Source organism: Amphibalanus amphitrite, unplaced genomic scaffold (genome assembly GCF_019059575.1).
Source record: "Amphibalanus amphitrite isolate SeventyFive unplaced genomic scaffold, NRLGWU_Aamphi_draft 000303F_arrow, whole genome shotgun sequence".
Taxonomy (NCBI): domain Eukaryota; kingdom Metazoa; phylum Arthropoda; class Thecostraca; order Balanomorpha; family Balanidae; genus Amphibalanus; species Amphibalanus amphitrite.
Window position 1 is genome coordinate 332,362 of NW_024881798.1, and position 18,468 is coordinate 350,829.

At 49.6% G+C, this 18,468-nt stretch overlaps 1 protein-coding gene across 5 annotated transcripts in view; it reads left to right on the forward strand.

Moving 5' to 3' along the window:
- The window catches only part of LOC122387941 (RNA exonuclease 1 homolog), a 95,635-nt gene that overhangs the window by 25,904 nt on the left and 51,263 nt on the right, over positions 1 to 18,468 (forward strand). For 2 of the 5 annotated variants that reach the window (XM_043378635.1, XM_043378638.1), the window contains 6 exons: positions 2,438 to 2,530; positions 3,106 to 3,258; positions 3,593 to 5,635; positions 5,955 to 6,154; positions 12,451 to 12,597; positions 16,728 to 16,860. In XM_043378635.1, the coding sequence (XP_043234570.1) occupies positions 3,108 to 3,258; positions 3,593 to 5,635; positions 5,955 to 6,154; positions 12,451 to 12,597; positions 16,728 to 16,860 (2,674 nt within the window). In that variant the 5' untranslated portion in view covers positions 2,438 to 2,530; positions 3,106 to 3,107. Of the gene's footprint in view, positions 1 to 1,597; positions 1,603 to 2,437; positions 2,531 to 3,105; positions 3,259 to 3,592; positions 5,636 to 5,954; positions 6,155 to 12,450; positions 12,598 to 16,727; positions 16,861 to 18,468 lie in introns of those variants that run through there. The other 3 variants (XM_043378639.1, XM_043378636.1, XM_043378637.1) reach the window with 2 other exon arrangements.

Consider the following 18,468-nt stretch of genomic DNA (forward strand, 5'->3'; position numbering starts at 1 on the left):
GCAGTCTTCACGTGGTTTCAAGCGTTGAAACGTGATATGATGCTGGTCCCATGCATTAGGGTGGGTGTCAAGGTCACCTGAAGGTCAGGTCAGCTCAATGACCTTTGATGACCTCGGTTCCTTTTTCGAGTTTTACATGTTTCTAGGCTAGTTTTTGGAGCTGATTTCGAATTTAGCAACTATTTTTTATTCAGGCCTCCCTCCAACGGGCTCTTGTGTTGTCCCAATTATAGGAGGAGGATTTGAACATTACAGGGGGTGTAACGAAATTATCCCGACACCTTTCTTCCCGCTGTAATTAAAAAGCAAAACAATCTGGTACTTTTTCTTTTAACTGAGCTTGTAGCCACCTTTCATAAAAACACAGTGGTGAACGTTCTGGAGCATTTCAGCCAATGAATTCTCCAGCACACTGGCTTTGATGCGGACCAACGCCGTCTAAACCTGTGCCTGCGGTTGAGCAGTGCTTATGGCGGGTGGCTCTTCATACACCTCCTGCTGAACAAGAGCCCACAGGTTTTCGATTGAATTGGGATCGCGACTTTTTCCAAGTCATAAGCGTTAGCCCAGAATGATTGAAGGTTCTATCGGCATCATTTCCCGTTCTTTTAGGGACTTTTAAGTAGCGCGCCGCCCCGCATGAAGACAGCGTGGCTTGAATCAGGCATCAGTGCGCGTTCAGAAATCGTGCCCTCCTATGCCGTCTGGTTGAGCGCCTCCAATCATGCTCCACCACCTTTCCTGGAAAAGATCCACCCTTGCCTATGGGGCAAAATATAAGGGACAAAAACACAAAACAAGACAGATAAAAACAAAGCAAAATTAACTCATTACCTAATGAAATTCAGGCTGGAGCAAAAACATAGGGAATAGGTATCTATGTCAAATTAAAATGAAAGATTAAAATCAACCTGACCAGGCCTTACGGTCTGACCTGGTCCTAACCACCTTACTTCGCCTAACTTAACCCAATTCAACCTAGCCTACCACAACACTGCAGAGGTACCTTCCCGGAAAAATGACGCCCAGGGAGGTGACTGTCCAACTTATTGGAATACTACCATGATTGCTTGTCAAAATGTGTGTCATCATGCTATTGTTTGACAAGTGATGTATTGTATAATAAATGTGATATTAAATAGGTAATTATCTCCTGACTGTTGACTGTTGAGTGGTCAAAATATTCAAATAATCAGGGTACAATGCTGTGCATAGTGCACACTAATCATGTTGTTTTTGTGTAGGCCCTCTGCACATTGTTGTGTGCACTGCTATGTGCACAAAAAAGTGACTGGTGCACAAAAAAAAAATGACTGGTGGTACATGACAAAACAAAAGGTTGTGCAACTGTGAAGTTCATGCCCTTGGTCAAGCTGGTGCCAAATGCCTATAGCTATAGCAGGATCAGTGAGGGTTGTAGACATGCTAATACATTGTGCAATGTGCATTGAAGATATTGGCACAAAGTTCATCCGTAATTACTATGCTTAACACCTAATGTAGGAAGCGACATAAATGCCCAGATGATAAAACTCTCTGGTCAACATCACACAAATTTATTGACATACTTTGCAGGTACATATTTACATTCATGGCAAATAGGTACTTTCGATTTGATTCAGAAACTAGTTGCTAGTAAGCTTGCATTTTTTGTAGGTACAACAACGACCATATATTAAATCATAAAAAACCTTCTCATGGCATTCATCACATACCTTTTTACTGAACAAGTAGGTACCTAGCTAGGTACCATACAATGATTTTAAAAAACTTTCCGCAATCCATCTATGTCTCAACTCACAACTGGCACAATGAATTTGAAATACCCTAACAAAACCTATTAACTGTACATAAGAAGAATGCAATACTACAAGAACTATGAATTTCTGAAGTTATTCTCACATGCTGGAATGTTGAAACTCTACTTTTGTCGTCCATTTCCACGTTTGATTGAGCCATCATATCAAACTGTTTTCGTTCTTCAGTCACAAGCTTTCGCACAAATCTTGAATTTTTACGCATCATCTTGAACCATGCTCCAGTCTTTCCAACAAGGTACAAGGTAACATTAAAGCAATTTTGATGTTACCTATAACAGCTTCAGATCATGATAGGCTTGAGGTTTGTTACACCATTTGCCAGACAAATCTCTACAAAATGTGTATCAATTCCCAAACTAAGTAATTGATCATATCAATATTATGTTTATATAAAGAAACTCAAATAATCCATAAATTGTTATTGAAACACTCCCACTTCAAGAATTCACAGCAAATAACAGTACAAGTACAGAAGCAAACAAACATTGCGCCAGATTTCGTATGAAACGCGCCATCGTCCTGAAGTTTCTACCACAGACGGTAGTTCAACCGCAGCCGTAGTGCGAAAACCCCTGCCCACCTTACCCCACGGCGGAGCTCGGTTGCAATTTGTAAATATGAATTAGTATTGACTGCAGCGAGATCATATCTGACTGGACAATACTGAGACGGTTTCTTTGTATGGTTTCGGAAGCTCTTCAGAAAACTAGGTACCTATCGGATGTTTTTAATTACGATATTTGAATAAGATCCGCATTGTGCAACACATGCAGGCATTTTCCAAGGCTATAGAACTCCATTTCATCGGTTTTTATGTCTTTCTTCAAATCCTTGCCAAAAACGTTTTTACAAGTTATCATTCAGTCATGTGACTTTCTTCATTCTTGTCTTTTATTTGGGTTAAGGGCTGCATGACGAATCTCATCATGTTTGCTATATTTCAATGCACTATACCTGTGTAGATAAATACCTAATGAACTTTGTTATTGTGTGGCAAATAGGTAGGTAATAAGAATTGTGATTATAAACATTCATTGCATTCCATCAAGGCTTCTTATGGTTTTGTCACCTCTTAGGCCTTTAGACTTGAAAATATTGTATTACGTAGTTGCATAAACAAAGACGCATTTTGTTTCTGCTTTTTGTGGGTCTAAAAGGTCACTCAAGACAGGAGTGATTGATAAGAAAATTGAAGTGCTAGATAAATGTATTGTTTAGGAAGGTCTTGATTTGCCATCACTAGTTTGCAACATGTGGAAGTGATAATGCTTTGATCTTTTTTCAGCTATGCTGCCGAGCAGTGGATACTTCAGGAGCCTGACCTGTCCATTCTTCAAGAGTGGGTTCTGTGAAAGACCACACTGTCACTTCCGGCATGTGGCAGAGCCAACTCCCTCCTCTTCTCAGCAACCTGCACCAAATGTCGAGCCAATACCAGGTACCTATTTAAAAGGGATCAATATTAGAATAGTTTGGAATTTTAGCAATTTGCCAATTGCATGAACATTGCAATTATTCCTCCAAGGACTTCATGCCTATAAAATATGCTGATCCATTTGCTCCTGCTGATGGCTTTTAAAATTGCATTGGTATTTTTATCATAATTTATATGAATAAAAAGTATGTGGACAATGCGATAATGGAACATATTCATGTTTTGTATCATAAAACAGGCCACTTTTGAATAATTTCACCATGCATAATAATTTGCAATATGAAATTCATTTGAGTGTGAATAATTATGACATATGGCTCAACCTGCGTTCTTCCAGGAAACACAGTCGCCCCAGCTGTGGCAGCCCCTGCCCCGGCGCCAGCCGCCCCAGCTGCTGCCCTGCCCGTGGACAGCACTCTACTCCAGGAGATGGTCTCGCGTGCGGTGCGTGAGGCCCTGCAGAGCGGCGCCGCCGGCGCCCTCAACACGGACGCCATCGCGGCGAGTCTGAGCGCCGCTCCTCTGCCCCAACCTGCGCCCCAGCCGGAGCCGGAGCCGGAACCGAAGCCGGAGCGACGGGCCCGCAAGCACCGCGTGTTCACGATCCCCGCCTCCGTGTCGTACAAGCCCACTCCGCTACGAGACCTGGAGCGCCGCCGATCGACCGCCGAGCCGCGCTTCTCCGATGACGAGGATGACGGGTCAGACGAGACTCCAACATCGGCAGCGACATTGGCGGCCAGTGCGGCAGAGGAGACCGCAAAGGAGTCGGAGACGAGCTCTAAGACCGCGCAGGCCGCTGAGACTGCCCCAACTCCGGCGACGACGGCTGAGGAGAGTACCTCGAAGGAATCAGAGGAGTTTGACCTGCTGGAGCAAATCATGGCGGAGAGCAGCAAACCCATCCAGATGACGAGTACGCTGCGGCGCAGACTGCGCGCCCGTCCGGTGGTGTTTCGAGCGGCGGCGACGCGGACGGACGGGGACGAGACGTACGAACCGGCGGGAGGGGAGCCGGTGGACGCGGACTCCACACCCGTCTACCGGCCCACGCGGAAGGCGGACTCTGCCGGGGATGGTGGCGGAAGCGTTGGCGCAGACGGTCCTGCCGCTGCGGAGAAGAGCATAGTAGCCATCGATAAATCGAGTGGTGTTGAGTTGCAACGGAGTGCTGAGGGAAGGACAATCACTACTAGTGAGACGGCTGGTGCATCGTGTGGTGTTACGAAAAGCGCTGACGTGGTTAAGGAAGCCGCTTCCGCTGACTCACTCGAAAGGCATTTAAATAGTGATAAGGATAAAGATAACTCAAAGCAGGTAAGTGTCAGTAGTGGTAACAGTGAATACTCATCTATGAACGGGTTTAGCGTTAGTTCTATGAAATCTGAGTCGGTGGTCGTGAAGCCGGACCCGGACGGTGCCGGGTCGACTGCTGACCGAGCGCTGACAGTGAACGGGTCGGCACCCTGCCCGTCGGAGCCCCCGACGGACGCGTCGGCGGCTCGGAAAAGGTCGCACACCTCCTCCGAGGGTGACGAGCGGCCCAGCAAGCGGCGGCACAGCGACTCAGGACGTGCATCCGGGGAGCGTGACCGGTCCCGGCACGACAGCAAACACCGCGACAAACACCGGTCCTCCAAAGAACGGGAACGGGACAAACACAGTTCCAAGGAACGGGACAAACACAGATCCAAGGAACGGGACAAGCACAGTTCCAAAGAGCGAGACAAGCACAGCTCTAAGGAACGGGACAAGCACAGCTCTAAGGAACGGGACAAGCACAGCTCGACCAAAGATCGTGACAGCCAAAAGTCATCCAAAGAAAGTGATAAACACAGCTCTTCGAAGGACAGAGACAAGCACAGATCGTCTTCCAAAGATCGGGACAAGCGCAGCAGCTCGACACATCACAAGTCTCACTCGAACGACGGAGACAAGTCTAGATCGCGCTCATCAACAGAAGGTGATGGGAAGAGCGTCCACAGCTCCAAGTCACGGGAAGGGGCGAAATCAGACAGACATCAAGACAAGTCAAAGTCTTCTCACAGTTCGTCTGGTGAGGAGAGGTCAAAGAACAAGGAACATCGCTCGTTATCTCACAGCCGCAAAGATAAGTCTAGTTCCTCCAAAGACCTGGAAAAATCGAGCTCATCGAAAACCCGAGACGGCAAGTCGGGCCACAAGTCGTCCACTGGCGATAGTCACAGGACGTCCTCCTCCTCGGGCAGCAAGGAGATGAAGCGGTCATCCTCACGGGACGCTGGTCGGCCCGGCGAGCCTCCGACCAGGCCGGGTCCCTCCTCTGATGACCTGGCGGAGCCGGGCCCGTCCCAGCCAGCGAAGAGCAGCTTCGACTCCACCGGCGGCCGCTCCGGATCAGGTCAGTCATGGCGGCAGACGGGTTGAGCGCTGTGGCTCAGCTGCGCTCTATGGTTGAATTCAGTGTTGTCTGTAGGAAGAATAATAATCTTATATCTACCATACATATGTCCTGTAAAACTGCTTAAATAAACAATGTGAATCCATTTATATTTATTTATTCAGATGTGCTGACACTGCTTACTGTAAGTTTTCTGCATGACCAAAGGCAATGGTACATTCTTCAATGAGACCATAATGCATTTATTATCTGATCTGTCTGTGTGCTGATGGAATTCCCGTCCACCTAACTTGTCCTGATCGTCCTCTCTGATCTCCAGGCTCCCCGCTGCCGGACCTCTCTGCGCTGGAGGAGCTGCCCGACATGTGGGAGTACCCGGAGGGCCTGCTGCAGCCGTCGGACGTCGACTCCGACTCGGACGACTCGGACGGAGAAGACACGCTGGCAGAGTGCGAGCGGATGTTCAACGAGTACAAGGCGCCGGCCGACGGGCCGCAGCTGACCGCAGCGCTCAACAAGGTGGGTGATTGGGGGACAGCTGCGAGGGGGGGGGGCTCCGCGTTCAATCATGTAGGTGATGAGGGGCTGAGGAGCCGACTGGGGTGTGGCTGTGGCCACCAGCCTGTCTTGTCTCGGGGCGAGCTCTGTGTCGTTATGAAAACCGAAGAGGAATTTTTGATGATCGAAACTGGTATTCACCGGTTCATATGTGAAGTAATAAGTAATAACTATGTTTAAGCCATAAGAAGTTGTATTTAGGCCATGTCTTTACTTTAAAATGGAAGTGCGAAAATCCCCATCATTGTCGTTTACATAATCATATCTGTGAAGTGCTGCCACCCGGTGGCGAGAACTTCAAGGCATGTAGATGGCGCTTAATTTCAGCATCTATCCAGGGCTTCAGCACTAGGTTCTCTGAAAACAAGGCCGGGTACGTTTTGAGCTTCGAAACATTGTCTCTGTTATTTTATGGGAACTGTTGATGCAATGTCTCCTCGCATTCAAGAGCAAATGCCACACGCTGCTGAATCAGGAATGTCAATGTTTTTGTTCTGCTTTGGTGGCGTTCCATTTGGCTCAGAGTTCTGAGCCGGTCTGTTTATCAATGCGATCTCCTGCTGATGGCCAGCGTTTATTGATCTGAAGAGCTGAATGTTTCTCTTTGTGGCGTATTTTCAGACGTGTGGAGATGTTGGTTTCTTTTCATACTCTCTGTGCCTTTGAAGCAGGCTATCATAACATCCGCGTATTCTTCGGGGCTGCGCGGTTTGTAAATGTTAATGTAATTTTAGCGACAAGCAATCCCGAGCGGAGAGAGGCGAATGGATGTTTCCGGGGGAAATTTTAAAGTAGTTAGTTAAAATGCTTCCGGTCGGAAATGCGGTGATAACACTGTTTCCTCACCTCTCCGCGGTGGCTAAGCTAAACTGGTTTCGGAGATTTAGCCAATGCAACAGTAGCTGAACCCGTTCCCTTCCCCGGTGTATGGGTGATGGAGCTTTAATACGCGGCTGAACTCATGCGTCTTCATGTTGCTTTCCGTATCTACGTTACATGAAGTTGTAGTCGTCACCGTCTCTTTAGGGGGGGGGGGGGCTACATTGCGATTAATGCATACCGATATCTCTTCACGAGGTTCTTTACAAGAACTTCTATCCAATGGCTTAATGCCCTTTTCGCTTACTACAAGCCATTTTTCTATGCTTCTTTGTGACACTGCATCTACACCGGTATGGTGTCGTTCTATTTCACCGTAAATTGCACCTAATATTCTACACTCCGTCTCTCCCACACACAAACCCGTCTCGATGCCATCCACAAATTACAGCTATAAGCTACCTGTACCAGAAACTTATTTTCTTACGTCGCATAAATGAGGACAATAAATCTGAAAATGAGTGACAAAATTGATATGTGTAACGATTTTGTTACAAGGCAAATAGTTTGTTGTTGGATTTTCCGAATGGTGATAAGGCTGAACTATCGGTTGCGCTGTATTTTTAGCTCCGTGTCCGGTCTCTGACCTTCCTGCTCTGCAGTGTCCGGACGGACCGCATCCACGCTGCCTGCCTTCCGGTGTCGGCCTGCAGTGTCCGGGCTATACCCCTGCAGTCTGAATATTATCGTTCCATGACGGACCGTCCCCGGACCGGGCGGCGCGGCACTTTCCCGGTACCGAATGACGTGAACGGACCGGGCCCGGCCGCTGCGCAACAATCAGCTGATGGTGACGTCACCGGCCAGTTCCCGAGACACGGCATGAGATTAGCGGGCGCCGTCAGATGGGTTGGAGGCGTTATGATTCCGGGCATTTCACCACCGTGACCTGAATATGTAGGATTCTCGTAGCTCGAAAGGTACGTTTCTATCTACGTCTCGTATACTATCTCGTATGCTAGTCCCTATTCATCATAGGAAACTGGGCTTCATACCGTGTTTTGCATGAACGCTAACTCAGAACCGGGGTCCTAGGAAACTCTTCAGAGTTATGGCCATCTCTGATGCCTCATGCTCCAATACTGCCCAATACCATTCTGCAGTTGGCACCATGATGGCATGGATGGGAAATGTAGGTGTTTTATGAAAATAGTATGAGAATAGTATTTAGTGAACAAAGAATGGAAGTGCATAAAAATTCTTATCTATGACCATGATGAGATCATCTGTGCTGCGACCAAGTACTGTAATGTAACTAATGACCGCTGGCTGGCGGCCTCTGGCTAGACAGGGTACAGGGGCCGCTGCCCGCTGGGTAGGGCAGGCAGGTTTTGGTTGTGCCTGGCTGGAGATCACGTTCACAGTATACCCCAGTGAATGTTTGGCACGGAAATGACATCATGCTTGGAAGCTGAGCGGCCGGGTTATCGTCAGTGTATCGTGACATGGTCGATGTTTGTCGGTCCAAACTCGCCTGACGTGAGTCCTGTTCAGAATGAACGTCTGCAACAAGCCAAACAATGGAAAAAGCTTCGTGTCTGAAATGCCGAGAAACCAAAGAGGACTCTTTGTTGTAAAAACGACCGATTGACGTCATTCCATGACATTCGATAGTAATGCCATGGCCATTGGTCTTGCTCAGTTGAAATTTTGTTTTTGGTTGCGCAGTGCTTAGAAATGCACTACTGCCTAGCGTCAGAGTATTTACTTCTAGAGGGCAGCTGCTGGGTCATGATTCATGCAAACAAAACTGAGTACGGCTAAACAACATTGCCTGATACCAAAGTCGTCACTGCCGCTCCTGCACGATATGCATTCGACATTGATGCCAGGAGAGCGCAACTGTCCGACAGCCATATTTTCTCTCTCTCTCTCTCTCTCTCTCTCTCTCTCTCTCTCTCTCTCTCTCTCCTCTCTCTCTCTCTCTTCTCTTCCTCTCTCTCTCCTCTCTCTCTCTCTCGGACTCTCCCTCTTTCCCTATCTTCCTCCCTCCCTCCCTCCCTCCTCTTTCTTTATCCACCTATCGCCGAGCCCACTCTAGCCCTAGCCATCCTATTTCAATCCTGTTTGATATCCTTGATCCACCAGCACCGTCAACCGTGAGTCGTGACCATGCCGTGAGCTGTATGTGTGTATGTAGGTGCACAGGTCCGGGCGGTCCGGAATGCCGGTGCACTGTCAGCGCAGCAGTGACGCCGCCGGGATATCCCGTCCCGCCCTGTCCCACCGCAGGGCCCGGTGGGACGTCCACGGCACCGCAGGGCTGGCCTTGGCGGGAGAGGGGCAGACACGATCATGGGACAGGTGTGCGATGTGCTGTGTGGATTGGCTGCGGAGGGGATTGCCGAAGTGAAATAAGGCAGCGTCAGGCAAATTTACCCCGACAGGCTCTTGGTAGGGACAGGCCAGGGGCATGTGAAGTAATGTGTCGAGTACAGGTGTTTTGTGGCTTTTCTGTTCAGGATTTTACCGAAGCGAGAAGAGTTCCAGGCTCCAGCATGATCGCATAATGACCTCACAGTTGACGCGTCCCTAAGCTCAAACACAGAAACAAACAATGAGCTTAGCTGGTACTAGATGAGCTCAGGCGGGTGCTACGCCATGACAATATATTTACTAACGCTGACTCTAACCGCTAGCGTCAGAGCAGCGTCATTGCATGCACGTATGAACTACTTTTGCGTAAACATTGGCCAAAGGGTGTGGCACGGCTGAGCGTCGGAACCAGCACAATAATTAATGACCGTCTTGTGACTCAGTGGGGCTGAGTGTATCTCTCGCTGCCGTCGTGTTGACTATCTCTCTCATAATCACCTTCTGGCATCCTCACAGCACGGCTTCCGCCCCCGGCACTCTACTGAAACCGCGTTGTTGTCCGTCACTGAACGCATCCTGGCCGCCACCGACAGGGGTGAGATCTCAATGCTATGCCTTCTCGATCTTAGTAAATGTTTTGACGTGATAGACCACGAGCTTCTGATGCAAAAACTTATGCTGCACGGTATCGAAATTTCCTGGTTCGCCGCCTATCTTCATGGACACACCCAGAGCGTGTCGTTGAAAAATGGGTCCGGAAGTAGAGTGCTGTCTCGGCCTCTTCCTAATACCATGGGTGTCTTCCAGGGCTCTGCGTTAGGGCCGTTACTTTTCACCATCTTCTCTAACAACTTATCGCTGTACGCGGGTGATGCAGTAGTCTTTCAATATGCCGACGACACCCAAGTATTGGTTAGCGGTCCTGCCAGGGACCTCGGAGTTCTCATCTCGCGCATGGAGGTTTCGCTCGCGTCACTCAACGAATGGTTCTGCGCTAACGCCCTGAAGGTCAATGCCAGTAAAACACAGCTCATTGTCTTCGGCAGTCGTCAAAATGTACGCAAATTGCCAGATTTCAGGGTATCGTTCCGTGACGCAGCGTTGCAGCCGTGCGCGCAGGTGGGGAACCTGGGCGTCACTTTTGACAGTACTCTATCCTGGGACGCTCACGTCTCCGAACTCAGCCGCCGGTGTACAGCCCTCTGCAAACTGCGTGGTAGGTATTCTTTTTTCGACAAAACCGGGAATAACGCGAATACAATGCTATTGGCCACTCGAAAAACGTAACAGCAAGACGTGCGAGACTCCGCACCTTAGATTGGGCTTATTTTGGTATACATTTTCCAGCTGGTTTGGCAACAATACAAGAAAGTTTATATCTGCCCCCAAAACAAACTTTTGCATTTTGTTGCTACACTAGTTGTATAATTCGTTCAGTGATAGAACCAATCGAGGGAGTGGAGCATGGCGCATCTTTATGCAATGAGATCCGACCGACCGATAACTTAGTCTTTGAGTTATTCTCGGTTTTGTCGAAAAAAGAATACCTACCACGCAGTCTGCAGAGGGCTGTACGGGACTGTTAATCGGTCTCTCCCATGCGCGCCACAGTCTCCCGGATGGCATCATTAGAACGCTCGTGACAGCACTCGTTATCTCACGCATCCAATACTGCCTCTCAGTTTATGGCAATGGGTCCCAAAAAAATTTCGATCGTCTCCAAAAAATTTTGAACTTCGCTGCTAGAGTCATTTTCGGTCGCCGTAAATTTGCCCATGTCTCTGACCTGCGAAAAAAGCTCGGGTGGTTGTCCCCGCGTCATATGGCTGATTACCAAACCCTTGTTATCGCCCACAAAGCCATTCAGCGCGGTGAACCCGAGGAATTGGCAACCATGTTCGTCACAAACAGCGCTGTCCGGGAGAGACACTCCAGGCAAGACCACCTCTTTCACCTTCCGCGACCACGGCTGGAAACGGGTAGGCGGCGGTTCGGCTATCGAGCCGCTGCTCTACTCAACAGTCTCCCAACTCAGCTGTCGCAGCTGTCTCCCGCCCCCTTTGCCCGATCTGTTAAAGCCGCGATAGTGGACGGGGCATCAACTGATCGTCGCTGACCAACAGTGAGTTGTACCTGTGGTACTACGAAAGTGTCTCTGTCCGTGCTTTGACGTGAGTGAATGTGTGAATGCTGTGAATGTTTAGATTAGTAACCGCGGATACGGATTCTGAGCAGTAATCGCCACGCACTTTCAGAATGTGGATCGCTCATGATTGTTCAATACAATACAATACAATACAGTGGCCGCACGCCGCTTTTACCGCTACATCCTGGTCGGGTTTCCCTACCGGGACATCCTGTGCAGCCGTATGTATGACCTGTCCGTGCTTCTATCCTCAGGATACTGAAATCCTTCTCCTCCACGCCACAACCCCCTTCCGGGCTGGGCAGGCAACTTTATCTCATGCGGGCTGCTCCCTTGGAGCGGCACCGCTGCTCCCGAGGGAGCGCACCCCGTAGCCGGGTGCAGTGAGTGCCTTGGGGCTGGGTGGCCTGTCTTCGGACGGGCTCAGCCCCGGCGACTCACTAGGGTGCCTGCCCAGACCAATGTCTCCCCCTAATTCCTATCATCCTTCCGGCTGTGCAATGGTCTTGTCGACCGAAAGGGCCTAACCCAAAAAACAAAAACCGTATGTATCGCTGGTTCCATCACGGGATCTCCCTGAAGGCAAAACGTGCAACAAGTCGGCGTTACACATTCAGACGTTATTTTGTCCTGACTTTTGGTCGTCTCATTTCGTAACATTCCATGCACTGTTTTATTTAATATCTCGGTAGCCTGTGATTTCCCGTCCACCGTCGCGCCGTACTGTGTGTTTTCGGTCCGGAACTGGACGATATTCTGTCCTTGCGGTGGGGTTTACGGAGTTCGGCGACCCAGCGAAGGTCTCCTCATCGATCAGTGGCCGTCATGGCTGACTAGCTTCCTATCTCACTCCAGTTTTATCTAGTTTGTCCGTAGTACCGACCCGACCTCACCTGACCTGCCCTCTTCCCCACAGGCTCGAGCGCTGCAAGAGAAGGCCGCCAAGGAGGCCGAAAAGTCCAGTACGGAGGTGGTGGGGAAGAAGCGAGTGGCACACACGGCCGGCCTGGACCAGCCGAGCCGGCCGGCGCCCCGCGTGGCCCCCAAGGTGACACCTGCTCAGGTCAGTGCTTCATATTGATTATAGTCGCAGCAGGTGGCAGGTTATAAGAAAGGTTATAAGGGAGGGTATAAGGCAGGCCTAACAAGAAAGCTTTTATTGCTAAGCATCAGTCAAAATGAATTAATCATGTGACGTCTCGCGCTTAGTCATGTGCAAAAGCATAGATAACGCGCTTCATGTCATCTACGCCAAAAGTTATGTAATGCGGTAATGCAATAAGTTCAAGCTATTTAAAAGTTACATAATTTTCGCTAGTTACATATACTTTGTAAACTATTATGAAGAATGTTACGAAATTTCGGTTACTACTGATAAATGAATAATTAAAATTGAACTTGAATTTTTTTTTGTTCCGACGAATTAACGATGAGAGATGAATTTTTGCTTCGGGGCTTTCCGAAGAGTTTCCATCTTATTCAGCGGAGGAGGGAAGGAGGAGCAACCTCGCCACCCGGGGTGCTGTGCGTTCTTCCCAGGGGAGGTGTGGGAAGACGCCGCCTGCGAGGTGGAGCGTGCTAGTGCCCCTCACCCCTGCCTCCCTCCCGTGCATCTTCTTCCTGCCCCTGTTGTCGGCTCTGCACGACGGTCAGGGCCGCGCCGACGTACAAAACACTGCTGTTCCGGGGACGGTGGACGGACGCCCGTCACCTCCCCTCCCCTCCCCTCCCCTCCCCTCCCCTCCCCTCCCCACCCCACCCCTGCCCGCCCCTCCCCCCTCCTATCCTCCCCGCCGCGGCCCAGTCGGCGTCTCTGTGTGCGTTGCACAGTGCTGCTGACACGGCGTATCGCACCCCTGGCCCACCCCCACCTGGCCTCAGGTGCCTCGACCACCGCCGCCTGGGATGAACGTTCCTCTTCCGGGGTACCGACGCCAGTTCCGCGTGCTTTGTGCCTGTGTGCCTGCTTCTTTGGCCGTGGGTGGGACCTGGGTGCTGGACCGCAGCCATTGGAGCTTTGTTCAGACCCACAGGAAGAGGCGCGGATTTATTTCCCTGTCTGCGGCTGCATAAATGACTTTTTGTTGCAGTATTTGTGTTGATGGGTGTTGTATACAGTTGTCTATCGTGTTAGCTGGGCTGCGGTTCGTGATAAGTGTGAGTCAACTCTGATCTGATATGATGTGCCGTTAGGCTCAGTTTTCTAACGCTAGTGGCTTTCATATCTGCTGATATAATTAATGTGCTGCATATTTTCCCCGATTCGCGTTTTCCTTCTCCCATTTAAATGTCTGTTTAGTCCGTGCTTCTGGTACCGGGACGTCATTTCAGTGGTTTCGGTTAATCCTTGGAACTGAATCATTTGTGCTCCGCGTTTTCCCATACCTGCTACATTGCATGATTAAATCGAGACATCCAGGCATTTAAACGGCACGTGCACTGTACCACTGTACATTTAAACGGCACGTGCACATTATAGTTGTGAGCTTTTTGGCACGTATGGGAAACACCTTCCAGCCCTAAGGCCGGGAATTCAATAAATGTCACCTCGCTTTTTTAGCAAAGTCACCTCGGGCCTAACGGCCCTCGGAGTTTTCGCTAAAAAACCTCGGTGACATTTATTGAATCATCCCGGCCCCGGGCAGGAATATATTTTCCTTCCGTTTCACCTTCTTCGGCCAGCTATTTGACATTTACAATAAACGGAAATGCATGGCCAGCAATCAGTGTTATTCTAATCTAGCCCGTAACTTATTCCGTAGGCCTGATGGACATAACCTCGAACAAGATTAACCGACTAACCTTTAACTGACGTTTGACGAAATGACAACCGCCTGAAATCCGTGTTTTCTGTCTAAGTACGAGTTGCATTTTGGTCCAATGCCGATTGTAACTACGAAACATAATCCTTAATCCTGAGGAAGGCATATGTTACAGGCATTACATGCATCACATGCATCTACATGTAGATGCGTTACCTACTTAATGCGCTGTTATATTCGGAAGTAGCCGTTACGTCACGGCAGCGAATGACAACGCGATCTGTAGGTTATACTTTTCAGGTAAGAAATCAGAACAGTCTTGTGGTATATTCAGCGATAGTATCAGGTCAGCACGCAGTTCGGTGGAATGTGGGTCAGGGGTCAGCCGTGGTAACAGGGGTCAGAACCAGCCCGAATTGCCCCTGGCGTCACTAACTTGGCCGACAAAACATGACCTTGTTTGGTCGGCACCGTTGACTTTGGCAATCGCTGCTGTCTGGTGCGTCAATCGCCACACGCGAGAATCTTTTTGCCGAAGTTTTTGTGTTTTCTCAGCTAATCCGAAACGAGTAGTCCGTGCCAAACCATTGTGAAATGTGTGGTGCTTGTATGCTTTTAAAAGCAGGTCAGTCACATTTTTGCGCTGTCACCATGAGCGGCCTTTTAAACTGGCCTGACAAATGGTAAGAACGCATATGTAGGCCATCGCAATTTGAAAATAAAATTGAAGGCTAATGTCTGCTTTGTTGACAAGACTCGGAAGTGTTGAGCTTAAATGCAGTGCCCGTTTTCCTGATCTTGTAAAAAGGATATTGATACACGTCAGACTACGACCCGAGGCAAAGCTGATGGATTCAGTACAAGTCACGTCATTTTTTTCTGGTCACTCTTGCATTTTTCTTTTGTTTCCAAGCTTTTGCATGGGTGGTCTATTCAGTGATTGCATCACGCCTAATGCATTGCAGCGTGGTTATTTCATAACGCGTGCCACAACGTTCGCCGTACCTCCTCGGCGGGACATCTGACGGCCTCCGTGCCGGTCAATGTCAGGTCAGCGCCGAGGACAGCCCAGCAGACGGGTACCGGGCGGAACCATGGCGCTCAACCGGGCCCAAATCCTGCGCCGGAATCCGCGGATTATCGCAAATACTGAGTCTGTCGGCCGTGACCCGTTTCGGCGGGCGCACTGCTCTTATCGGTCTTGACCCGGTTGGGTGGGGTGCGCGGCGCGGGGCGCACAGGTCGCTCTGTGCCGGCTGTGCCGTTTGCCTGGCTGACGACATCGGCTGTGCCCTGCCCTGTCCTGTCTCTGTGACCGGGTCGGTTCGCACGACAGTGACCTGGTTTTAAGACTTGGTGGCCCGTTGGACGCTCTTTTCATTCCTGAGGCTTTTCTTGTCCTCATAGTTCCACGTCTTATGGGCTTGTATTTTTCTGTAATCTAATAAGACCTATTTCAGCGTGCTAATAACAATAACTCTTATCCCGCAGGCTTAACTCGTTTTATTAAACGGTCCATGTGGTCAATGTGACATATTTGGGCCATCGCTTTACCAGAATAAAACAGCTTAAAAAGACTACCTACATGAGCTGATTTGCCGCTGTAACCCAGTTTCGCCATTGGATTCATGTTCCCGAAGAAGCCATCAGTTGATGCCGAATGCCGATGTAACGCAGCTTCCCCAATTATGATGTCTCGCGGAACCGTGCTTTGGCCTTGTGCCACTTCCTATGCCACGGAGGGGATCCTTGATCCTATCTGACCTGTCCAGCACGCGCACAAATACCCGGACAGGATGCATGCACCGAATCACGCCAGCATTTAGTATGGTTCAGCTGACATTATGTAAGCTGCGTGCAGTGGCCTTGCATTGTCGTTATGTGCGAGTAACTGTATTTACGGAGCTCTGACCCCGAATTTAGCTCACGTGATGTATGTAAAAATGTGTTGCTATTGTAAAGTATTGTATTGTATCCGGTATGAAATGGGCATTCTGACTAATTTTGTGTGCATGTTATCTCGTGGACAACAATGTCCGCCATTGTCTGAATGCATATGAATACCTATCAAGCAGAGTAATATCACTCGTTCTAGTCACGTCATCTGTTGTATTTTGTCCTGTGCTTTGTCAAGTCTTTTTCCCTCCCGGGTCCCAACTCTGACAGTACACATTCAGCTCAGCCTTACCCTGCACTTCCCTGTCTCCGACTTTGTCTCTGTTCGTTCCTTTGTACTCTATCCTACCCGCTCTGCCCTGTTCTTCCCTTCTCACCCCATTTATATTGCATGTTGTTAGATCCAGTATCTTCTCGTATCTTCTCGAACCTTCCCCGCCCTCTCCTAAACTGACGGTGTCCCCTCTACCACCCCATCAGGCGATGCCTCCCTCGTTCTGCCATGACCTGACCGTGCCCCTCTACCCCCCACCAGGCAATGCACGCCCGGTGGCAGAAGCTGGCGGAGATGCAGCAGCAGCGGATTGCCCAGCTGGAGGAGCAACAGCGACAGAGGGAGGCGGAGAACAGTCGTCTGCCGCCCCTGCTGCCGCAGCCGCCCGTGCCCAGTGAGTACCCGCCCGTGGCGATCGCATTTAGTTCCGCGCCGTGCCGTCAGGCACCGTTATAGTTTACCACCGATGCGTCAGCAAATAAGTGCGCATTTCAAGCTGTTTTTACATTTATGGACGTCAGCTGTATATCCGTTTGTAATGCGCATTTATTTTGCTCGTGTATGTGGGCTAATTATCCTGTTTTGGGAGTGGCATTCACCGCTTTTGCATGTCGTTCATCAAACAGTCGCCAGTCCACGTGCCGTTGCTGATCAGTGTCGTGCATCCACAAGTTACGTAACGTAACCAGCGCATCCCGTTCCGCTCATAACTTACGTGATCGGCTGCATAACACGTGCACACTGCTCAGTGCACAGTTGGCACGCAAGGATGTGTGTGAGCGCAAATTGCGTTGGTGGGCTTTTGATCCCGTGTCTCAGAAGTGATTGAACTCTTGCACTTGATTTGCCGCACTGGAGGAAAGAAGGACGGGGCGATAGGAAAAACGTTAAAACCTTGCGAAGTAAAATTATGGAGAAGTAGCGGTGATAGAAGGAAAAGATGAAATCTGGTAGGTGTGAACGTCTGGTGGGAAGTAAGATGGAATCTAGCGCATGCCATCGACCATCCATCTGGTTCACATCTTGCCATCTATGTAAGCTCTTGACTATCCATTGATCCCTTGCTCGGGTCACTTCCCCCCCCAAAAAAAAACAACATTGAAAACATTTCGGTGTCGCCGGTGGCGCAGTGGCTGTGTCATGCCCGTGTCTCCACACTTCAGGAAGTGCTGTAGAGCCTGACTCTTTCCTGTGGCAATGCCTGCCCCCCCTCCCCCCGGTATCCGTAGGGGCTGCAGGTAACCCTCACCGGTGGTTATCCTGGCAGAGAGTCAGAGACTGTCATATATCGCAGCTCCGTCCGGTTCGCCCCTGCGATTTGCCACCCTCCCGCCCTGCCCATGCTGCCCAACCGCCCTGCTAAATTAGAAGAAGTCTTAGAAGTCCTAAAAGTCTTGAAGTCCGACTGATCGTTCAATAATAGTTATCTCGTGTTTTCTGGAAGCAGCGCGGTGTATGTATTCCGTTTTGCGCAGACCGGGGCAGACACAGTACCTTAATGGGAAGATGTGTGAGGATGAGCTAAAAGGAGCTCATTGGCTGCGTTGTTTTGTGTTGCACTCGGGCTGCGCAAGCTGAGAAGCATACGCTGCCGACTGATAAATGTTTTTCAGTCATTAGTGTGATTGCGGTTGCGACACCATCCGATAGAAACGCAGGCATCATTACGCTTGTTGAACAAATAATGGGATACCCAAAGCTGGGCCAGTGGCGCATTTCCTTTTGTTGTGGGTGATGTGACTAGAAATATCTGGTATATAGCTACCAATGTCGTCATTCCATCGCAATACTCTCCAGGTATTCTCCAGTACGATAGCCATGTTTCCGACGTAGTTTAGTTGAAGTTGCCGTTGGGGTAGTTTAGTTTGCCGTTGGAGAGAGGCATGTCGACGGAGATAACTTGCGTTTTTGTTTCGTAGCAATAGGAACTCCCACAAGGCGGCAGATTTCTGAACTACGATTACCATATTTACGGTAGATTTCTTGAACTCTGGCACCTGCG